Raw genomic sequence first — 10,364 nt, 5'->3', positions numbered from 1 at the left:
GACTCCCAAAACCAAAATATGAACCTTTCATTACCCATAATAGGGGCACTTTAAGTTTAGGTATTGGGTAGGATTAGGGATGTAGAATATGGTCATGCAATATATGTTCTTTATATGTACTAATAAACAGCCAATATGTTAATAATAGGCATGCTAATAAGCAACTACCGTATTGACCCGAATATAAGGCGATATTTTTTTCTTGGAAATGCATCTGAAAAAATGTGTTTTACTGAGAAAAAACAAGATTTGGTTTTTAAAAAGCCTTTTTCCAAAAGGTACATCTGGAAAAAGGGGGGTCGTCTTATAATCAGGGTCGTCTTATATTCGGGCCAATACGGTAGTTAGAATTCAACTAGTAGAATTGGTCCCTATACTAAAGTGTTACCAATTATCTTTTATTGTTCATCAGTTTACAGATTTTGTCCATTGAGCAATAATGTTTTGGCGATTATATTCCAAATACTTTGGACCTAAAGTGGGAAAATGATTTTTTGGAAGTAGCTCAGTAGTTTTTTTAATTAATTCAAACAAACAAACAAATACATAATGATACATAAAAAATTATTCTGTGTTTCTCAAGCAAATGCATTCATATTAACTGTTCTCAAGTAAATACATGTTTTTAAAAAAAATCTAATTTAGCCCTTACATTTCCTCAGTCGAGTACAAACATTTTCAGTGTACATTCCCACAAATCCAACCGGGATATTTTTAGTGAGGAAAACCATAATTATTTGAGTGGAAAAATCTCCTCACCGCTTACTGCTGAGGGGGACACATAAAGATTGTGTGGGTATTATGTGCACCTTCATTACAATGTATATAGGACTCCTGGGACATTACATAGTAAACAAGGAATTTGTGTGTCCCGAGCCAAACAATACAGCTGAGGTGTGATGCTAAATCAGACCATGTGCACTAAACTGACCTCTGACCCCAGCAGCAGCCAGTCAGAGAAGACAAACCTAACAATATACATATCCCTACAGACAGGAAGTAGGAAGGCCTTGAATGACAGTCAGGAAAGGATAAAATGAAGGTTACAGGAGATGAAAAGAGGCACCAGCGGTTGAGATGAGGGCATGATGGGATAGATCTGTCCTGGTTACGTACCTCCTGTAGAGACAGCCAGTCACAGGACAGAAAATGAGGGCAGGGGTCAAAGGGCAAAGTGTGTAAGGAAAACAAGAAGGAATGTTCAACATCAATACATGACAAACAAAGCACCACCACAACATACAAATACACATTTAAGACAGAAATGACACACATAATGTTAGGAGATGGGAGACGGGACATCAGAAACACACAAACAGCTGTCATTTGACACTTGACAAACAAATAAAAGAGACACATACAAATGAAACACAGCAACTACAAAACAGGGATTCATTTGTGGATCCAGATCGGCTCCCTCTAAGAAAACTAATCTTGTATAGTCAGACATTGAACTATCGGCATGAAGTCTGGTCCACATTGGAGCTTATTCAATAACTGTACTATAAAACAGTAAAAAATAAATAACACTTCTAAACGACAAGTCAAGTCACCAATCATAGATTTGTTTTCACGTGCCATTTAAACGTGGGTTTAACTGAAGTGTTTTTAAAATAATAATACAGTCATTAGCAGTCTCTGCGAGGTTTTGTACAGAAAATGCCACAGAAAAATAGCAGAAAATTTGTATGCACTTACTGCCTGTCTACAAGTACACTATTTCACAGACACAACTCAAAAAACAAAGCTAAACACAGTCGTTTATGGTAACACTTTATTTTAAGGACCAATTCTCACTATTAACTAGTTGCTTATTAGCATGCATATTACTAGCATATTAGCTGTTTATTAGTACTTATAATGCACGTATTAATGTCTTATCTTATCTGCATGACCATATTTTAGATCCCTTAATCCTACATCATAACTAAACTTAACAACTACCTTACTAACTATTAATAAGCAACAAATTAGAAGTTTATTGAGGCAAAAGTCATAGATAATAGTGATAACTGATCCCTGACCTAAAGTGTGACACAGTTTACTTTCCACTAAGTGCAAAGTCACACTCAAACAATATTTTTCAAAGCTCTAAAATCTTTTCAGATCTTTTAAAGATTTGATGCCAGTAAACTGCCAAAAAAGACGAAATACAGTAATTATTTTCCCCCTCAGAAACACTCATTGTGCCACTCATAAACATAGCTCTGTACCCAGGCGGACTGAAAAAAAAAGTTGTGTAATGTTGTCTAATCAGATTAGAGATTACCAAATCCATTTTGCATCAGATTACAAAGTAAAATGGGTTGTGAATAGTGTTTCGTTAGTTTACATGCTGCTTGCTTAAAGTTTCAGTTGGGTGTTACACACCTTTTTTTCTTATTTATGTGTCCATTCCTCCCCTGCCAGATCCAATAGGAGCCCTTGCTCCAGCACCTCATAATTTACAAATTAAACTATCACATCCCTGCCTGTGAGAGCTGACATTTATAAAGCAAACTCAATAGTAACAGCAAAAAAATACACTGCATTCTGCTTTCATCTTATTCTTGTCTCCTTACAATATGTTTCCCTACTAAACTGCACACTTTTCATTAGTGGCTCTAACTCTATTTGTCAGGCGCTCTGTTCCTATGAGACGGCATACTTCTGCTGAAGGAATCCCTCGCAGTGATGTGAAAAACCCATTAGGATGTTAATGAGCAGCACTGTGTTCACAGCTTTCCCTGACACCACCTACAGGCTCCAACAGACCGCGGCGTAAAACCACATCTCGGCAGAAAATATCAGGGCGAAGGGACTGTAAGAGTCTGGTTCTGACCTAACTTGAGCAGCCAGCCCTCTCGGTCCGGGTTGAAGAACGTGTGTGTGAGGTCGTTGCCATCATCTTCAGGGATTTTAAAGGGCTCGCTCTTGATGCTCTCGTACAGGTTCTGCAAGAGAGAAGGGACGTTAGTGCGCTTAATGTACGCAGATGAGCACATTTACATGGCTGCATCTGTGAAATATTTAAAACAGTCCTATGGCTGCTGCTGTATGATCGGATCAGAGGTTTCAAGTCAGTGGCCCAAATGAGACTGGAAGAAGAAAGATGAGAGTATAAATAAAGTTCTTGCAGTTAGTATTAGTAGAGCTTTTTAGCTAAGATGTATGGGACTCGATTGAGCTGGTTAATAATGTTTCAAAACAGTTTTGGCCACCAAACTGGGCTTTTCCAGTGGAAAGAAGATCATTAAAGGGGTCATATGATGCGATTTCAAGTTTTCCTTTCTCTTTGGAGTGTTACAAGCTCTTGCTGCATAAAGAAGATCTGTAAAGTTGCAAAGACTAAAGTCTCAAATCCAAAGAGATATTCTTTATAAAAGTTAAGAGTCAGCCACACCTACCTAAAACGGCTCGTTCTAACACGCCCCCCCATATCTACGTCAATATGTGGAAATGTTAGCATAATGCCGCCCAAATTTGCACTTTGTAGAAAACGAAGCGTTTGAGAGAGGCGGGGCATAGAGGACCTACAATAATGTACAGTATTTGAAAAATAATGTGTTTTTTGAACATTAAAGCATGTCAACATATTCTGTTACACCAAATACACAAAATAATGATCTTTAAAATAGCATCATATGACCCCTTAATAATTTCAGCATTGGCAATCACAGATCCAGTGTGGGGCCGTTACCCGGAGCAACTCCTCTGGCAGGTCTCCTCCGTCATTAATGCCTCTGTTCATGGAGATGAAACGCTCTACGGCGGGTTTGTCCCGGACGTTGGGATTGTGAAGACTGGTGTTTAACATAATAATGGCAAAGGACAGGACATAACATGTGTCTGCAAAGACAAAACAGATGCATAACTCAGTAACTACACATACCACATAAGTCACTGCAGTTACTGCCGGCCAAAGGTTTGGAATCATTAAGACATGTTTTTGAAAGAAGTATCTTATACTCACCAAGGCTACATTTGTTTGATCAAAAGTACAATAAAAACAGTAATATTATTACAAACTGTTTTCTATTTTAATATATTTTATTATAATATATGGGTGATTTTCACGCAGGCACAGCCCCATGTTTCACTCTCTCTTAACTGTCACCCCCATTTTTTAAAATAGGCATTAAAGTGCAGTTGATATAAAAAAAATTGAGGTTTCTGTGAGATTTTATTTAGGGCGTTATATCACAAATAGCCACCGGGTGCCATCTAAACTCCATTCAATTTTTTTAATGCATTTTTCTGTCACAAATGTCTAGATTTCTCTGTCAATATTATTTCTATCACAAAATAACAAAATCTGTCAAGATTATAAAGACCTAAGCCCGCCAGAATGGGCGGGGCCATCTGGCTATATAAGCACCCGCTTCGCCATAGGATTCAGATTAATTCTCCTTCAGCGATGACGATCATCTCTTCGCTGTTCTACAAGACTGGAAGCCGCTAGCCGTTGACATGCCTCGCTGCGGACAAAAGCTGATTCAGAAACCTGCGCCGCTCTGCTGATCTCGCTCTGCGCTTCCAGCCCGAGCCGCTTTCAGCATCTGCAGCTCTCAGCTCGTCCCCTGCTGCTATCCGGTGAGTTCTAAAATAGTAAATTTCTAAAGAGCTTATTTCTTGAGACGTTGTTGCAAATGTCGCACTGCGAGAGTAGGGAAGGGCAGTGGGTGCGTCTCTTGTCTGGGGAACACCCACACAGTGCACGGAGACGGAATGCCTTCACTGAGAGCATGAGGCTCGCTCTTCTCTGCTCGCAGTCCGCCTTCTGTGATGGCAGCTCCGCTCTCCCGTTTCTCCTCTCTCAGCAAAGCTCGGAGAAAGGAACAACAGAGATACGGAGCTGAGAAACCAGGTTTGAGTGATCCCACGCCGGCACAGAGCCGCGTGCTCGCTCTCCCCGCAGCACTCTGATCCGCCGGTGTGTTTACACGTGAGAATCAGTGCCCCTCGTTGATTCGAGCGGCTTTATCCTCTTAGGCGGATCAGAGTAGAAAGCTGTCACCTCTTATCGCTGACAGCTTTGCTGTGTGTGCGTCGTTGAAGCTGTGCTCACACAGACAGGCTGCTTTCACCGAAAGCCAGAGTCTGTCCCTGATTCGCTCGCGGATCCCCTTCTACGAAGGCGGCCCCGCCTCCCCCACTCTCATGTTTCTCTTCTCCCGGTCACCTCGGAGAAAGAAAGTTTAAATTCGCGGGGCTGAGCGATCAGGCTTGAGTGATTTTCACGCTGTCACACATCCCGCGATGATGATAAAATATTTGATAGAGAAAAAGGACAACAAAATAAAAGAGTGCCAAGCGTCCCACAGGTGGGATGGTGACAGTTAAGGGGTAATGCATCCTTGCTGAATAAAAATATTTTTCTTTTTTCATTTAAATAAAAAACTCTTACTCACTCCAAACTTTTGAATGCTAGTGTATCACAGTTTCCACAGAAATATTAAGCAGCAAAAACTGTTCCCTACCGATACTTCACTCGTACTGCGTCTGCTAAGATGCTATGGGAAAAATACCTTTTTTCTCCTAAACTGAAGACTTTTTAAATAACACAGTGTAACTGCACAGCCATTGGTTCGTGCAGTATACTTTAAAACCAGCCAATGGCTCGGCAGCAGTGCTGCATGAACCTATGGCCACGAAGCCCGCCTAAGCCCGCCAGAATGGGCGGGGCCATCTGGCTATATAAGCACCCGCTTCGCCATAGGATTCAGATTAATTCTCCTTCAGCGATGACGATCATCTCTTCGCTGTTCTACAACACTGGAAGCCGCTAGCCGTTGACATGCCTCGCTGCGGACAAAAGCTGATTCAGAAACCTGCGCCGCTCTGCTGATCTTGCTCTGCGCTTCCAGCCCGAGCCGCTTTCAGCATCTGCAGCTCTCAGCTCGTCCCCTGCTGCTATCCGGTGAGTTCTAAAATAGTAAATTTCTAAAGAGCTTATTTCTTGAGACGTTGTTGCAAATGTCGCACTGCGAGAGTAGGGAAGGGCAGTGGGTGCGTCTCTTGTCTGGGGAACACCCACACAGTGCACGGAGACGGAATGCCTTCACTGAGAGCATGAGGCTCGCTCTTCTCTGCTCGCGGTCCGCCTTCTGTGATGGCAGCTCCGCTCTCCCGTTTCTCCTCTCTCAGCAAAGCTCGGAGAAAGGAACAACAGAGATACGGAGCTGAGAAACCAGGTTTGAGTGATCCCACGCCGGCACAGAGCCGCGTGCTCGCTCTCCCCGCAGCACTCTGATCCGCCGGTGTGTTTACACGTGAGAATCAGTGCCCCTCGTTGATTCGAGCGGCTTTATCCTCTTAGGCGGATCAGAGTAGAAAGCTGTCACCTCTTATCGCTGACAGCTTTGCTGTGTGTGCGTCGTTGAAGCTGTGCTCACACAGACAGGCTGCTTTCACCGAAAGCCAGAGTCTGTCCCTGATTCGCTCGCGGATCCCCTTCTACGAAGGCGGCCCCGCCTCCCCCACTCTCATGTTTCTCTTCTCCCGGTCACCTCGGAGAAAGAAAGTTTAAATTCGCGGGGCTGAGCGATCAGGCTTGAGTGATTTTCACGCTGTCACACATCCCGCGTGCTCACTTTGATCTGCCAGCGTGTGTTAACACGTGAGGATTAGCGCCCCTCATTACATTGAGCGGCTCAATCCTTCTAGGCGGATCGGAGTAGAATGCTGCGCTAAGGAGGCCCTGCCTCCCCTGCTCTCATATTTCTCTTCTCCCAGTCACCTCGGAGAAATAAACTTTAAACTCGCGGGGCTGAGCGATCAGGCTTGGGTGATTTTCACGCAGGCGCAGCCCCGTGTTTCACTCTCCATGCAGCGCTTTGATCAGCCAGTGTGTTTACACTGAGGATTAGCGCATCTCGTTTGTCGAGCGGCTTAATCCTTCAAAGCAGATCGGAGCAGAATGCTGTCAACTGTGATTTACAATATCGCTGACAGCTTCAATCTGAGTGCACCGCTCGGGCCGCGCCCCCGCTGAGGCTGCGCTCACTAAGACAGACAGCTCTCATTACGAAAGTTTGTGTCTCACTCTGCTTTGTGCACAGTTCGCCTTCAATGAAGCCCCGCCCCTCTCCTCGTCTGCTACCTGAGTGAATGCATGCAGCACCTTTGATCTGCCGGTGTGTTTACATGTAAGGATCTAAAGTGCCCCTCTTCTAACGAGTGGTTTGATCCTTTCAGGCGGATTTAAAGAGAATGCTGTCACTAGTGATTACTATCGCTGACAGCTTCAGGGTTGGACGCGTCTGGGCCATGCCCACGCTGAGGCCGCACAAGCATTTGTAATGCTTTGAGTCCAGCAAAGCATTACAGCCTCTCTTATGCCTCCAAGCACCCCCGTTCAAATCCGGGTGCTGATGGCAGTATGTTTGTTGTAATTGCGGTTGTGAGCACTGGGCCCATCCAAATAGCACCCACACAACCAGCCGCTGTTATAGTGAAAAAACATTTAAAAAATTCAAAAGCGGGCAAATTTCCTCTTCCTCTTATCATGAGTGTCGGGTCCCCACAAGGCGGCCTACTACTCGAACCAATCCAACCCCTTGTCACACGGACCGAGGCCTGGCAGGCCATCCCTGGAGTGTCAGACTGGGTTTTGGGGATAATAAAACGAGGTTATACACTTCAATTTGCTCGAAGACCCCCATGATGCAAAATCCGGGTGCTGATGGCAGTATGTTTGTTGTAATTGCGGTTGTGAGCACTGGGCCCATCCAAATAGCACCCACACAACCAGCCGCTGTTATAGTGAAAAAACATTTAAAAAATTCAAAAGCGGGCAAATTTCCTCTTCCACTTATCATGAGTGTCGGGTCCCCACAAGGCGGCCTACTACTCGAACCAATCCAACCCCTTGTCACACGGACTGAGGCCTGGCAGGCCATCCCTGGAGTGTCAGACTGGGTTTTGGGGATAATAAAACGAGGTTATACACTTCAATTTGCTCGAAGACCCCCATGATGCAGCGGCGTGGTTCCCACCTTAGTGCAGAGCACGGACACTCATGTCCTGCGCTCTGAGGTGATGAATTCACTGGCAGAAGGAGCTGTAGAGACGGTTCCGCCAGCTCAGGATGAGTCAGGCTTCTAAAGCCGCTACTTCCTCATCCTCAAAAAGGATGGCGGCCTAAGGCCCATCTTCAATCTCAGGCACCTGAATCGCGCCCTCATAAGACGGTCATTCAGAATGATTACATTGAAACAGATCCTCTTGCAAGTATGCCCAGGGGACTGGTTCTTTTCGCTGGATCTGAAAGATGCTTACTTTCACATCCAGATAGCCCCCCACCACAGGCGATTCTTGAGATTCGCCTTCGAGGGAGTGGCTTATCAATACACGGTCCTTCCCTTTGGACTGTTCCCGGCTCCACGCACTTTCTCGAAGTGTATTTACCCTTCAAGGCTGGTACCTCTCGCACCCTCAAGGCATTTCAAAAGATGCTGGGCCTTTTGGCCGCAGCGTCTCCAGTGCTAAAGTTGGGCCTGCTTCGTATGCGTCCCCTTCAGTACTGGCTGAAATCGCGGGTTCCATCCCATGCGTGGCGTCACGGACGCCTGCTTATCAAGGTAGAGGACGGTCTTCACATCAACTGCCTCGAAATGCTGGCCGTATGTCTGGCCTGTCAAACCTTTCTACCCGACCTGAGGGGACACCAAGTTCTGGTCTGCTCGGAGAGCAGTAGAGCATCTCCTGGAATGGGCTCAGCTCAACTTGCGCTCGCTGAGAGCAATGCACGTTCCGGGCAAACTGAACCAAGGAGCGGACATGTTGTCACGAAGTAAAGTCCCCTCAGAAGAGTGGATGCTTCATCCGCGGATGGTTCAAAAAGTTTGGAAGGTTTTTGGCAAGGTGGAAGTGGACCTCTTCGCCTCAAAAGACAACTCTCAATCTATTATTCCAAGGACAAGGACGCGTTGGCCCACGATTGGCCCAACCTCCTTTTCTGAGCTTTTCCCCTGATCGCTCTGATCCCACAGGTAATCAGACAAATCAGGGAACAAGAATGCAAGGTTCTCCTGGTGGCCCCGCTCTGGAGAAACTAGCATTGGTTGTCAGAGCTGTCGCAGCTGCTCGTAGCAGCCCCATGGCCCATTCCCCTGAGGCGGGATCTCCTCTCTCAGGCGAACAGGATGATATGGCACCCCCAGCCTGAGCTGTGGGCTCTACATCTTTGGCCACTCGACGGGAGCCTGCAAGCCTCCCAGAGTGTGTTCTAAACACCATTTCTCAGGCTAGAGTTCTGTCTACAAGATGCCTCTACACCCTCAAATGGTCGGTGTTCTCCGCCTGGTGCTCAACCCGCGGTGAGGATCCGTCAGTCTGTGACGTATCGGTGATATTGTCCTTTCTGCAGGAGCTGTTTGATAAGGGGCGCTTCCCATCCACGCTAAAGGTCTATGTAGCAGCTATAATGGCTTCTCATGCCCCTGTAGCAGGCCAGTCGGTGGGCAGGAACAACCTTGTTGTCCGTTTTCTGAGGGGGGCTAGGAGGCTGAATCCACCCCGTCCCCTCACTGTCCCTATGTGGGACCTGCCCACTGTTCTGAGGGCCCTTAACCCTTAATTCTGAGGGTTAGTGCAGCACTGCTGCCGAGCCATTGGTTAATTTTTTTAAAGTATACTGCACGAACCAATGGCCATGCAGTTACACTGCGTTATTAAAAAAGGCTTCAGTTTAGGAGAAAAAAGGACTTTTTCCCATAGCGTCTTAGCAGACGCAGTACTCGTTCCCGTATCTCAGGGAACCGGGGTTACGTTTGTAACAGAGTACATTTTCAACATTGATAATAAGAAATGTTAATAACTGAGCAACTAATTCGCATTTTAGAATGATTTCTGAAGGATCACGTGACACTGCAGACTGGAGTAATAATGCAGAAAAATTCAGCTTTGCCATCACGGGAAAAAAACAAAATTAAAATATATTAAAATAGAAAACTGTTATTTTAAATTTAAAGACTTGTCATAGAGAAAATTAGCATAAATAAACCTTTAAATCTTCTTTTACCCTAACATTTTGAACATTTGTGCTATTAAAGAAAAAAAAAATCTTAGTATTAAAGTTTACTTTAGAGCCAAACCCTGACATGGCTCTGGTTTTGGCTCTAAAGTAAACTCTAAAGTGAGGGTGTGAGTCACTAGTGTGGTGAGAATATGGGTGGGTGGGATATCTGGGTCATCACAGAATAGATAATAAAAATGAAGCTTACTTTTTTGGGGACCATGTTGAATTTCTTTCTTCCCATTGCAATTTGTTTAGAGCTTTACTTTAGAGCCAAACCCTGACATGGCTCTGGCTTTGGCTCTAAAGTAAACTCTAAAGTGAGGGTGTGAGTCACTAGTGTGGTGAGAATATGGGTGGGTGGGAT

At 45.0% G+C, this 10,364-nt stretch overlaps 1 protein-coding gene across 1 annotated transcript in view; it reads right to left on the bottom strand.

The window, feature by feature from the left end:
• LOC107729204 (cytohesin-3-like) overlaps nucleotides 1–10,364 on the bottom strand; it is a 38,512-nt gene that overhangs the window by 16,627 nt on the left and 11,521 nt on the right. Inside the window, exons 7-8 of the mRNA XM_016539634.1 lie at nucleotides 3,680–3,828; nucleotides 2,822–2,933 (exon numbers count right to left, since the gene is read on the bottom strand). Of these exons, the coding sequence (XP_016395120.1) occupies nucleotides 2,822–2,933; nucleotides 3,680–3,828 (261 nt within the window). The remainder of the gene's footprint in view (nucleotides 1–2,821; nucleotides 2,934–3,679; nucleotides 3,829–10,364) is intronic.

Source organism: Sinocyclocheilus rhinocerous, unplaced genomic scaffold, assembly GCF_001515625.1.
Source record: "Sinocyclocheilus rhinocerous isolate Xijiao unplaced genomic scaffold, SAMN03320098_v1.1 scaffold1630, whole genome shotgun sequence".
In the NCBI taxonomy this organism is placed as follows: domain Eukaryota; kingdom Metazoa; phylum Chordata; class Actinopteri; order Cypriniformes; family Cyprinidae; genus Sinocyclocheilus; species Sinocyclocheilus rhinocerous.
Note: the sequence above shows the minus strand (reverse complement) of the source record. Positions and strands in the feature narration are given on the sequence as shown.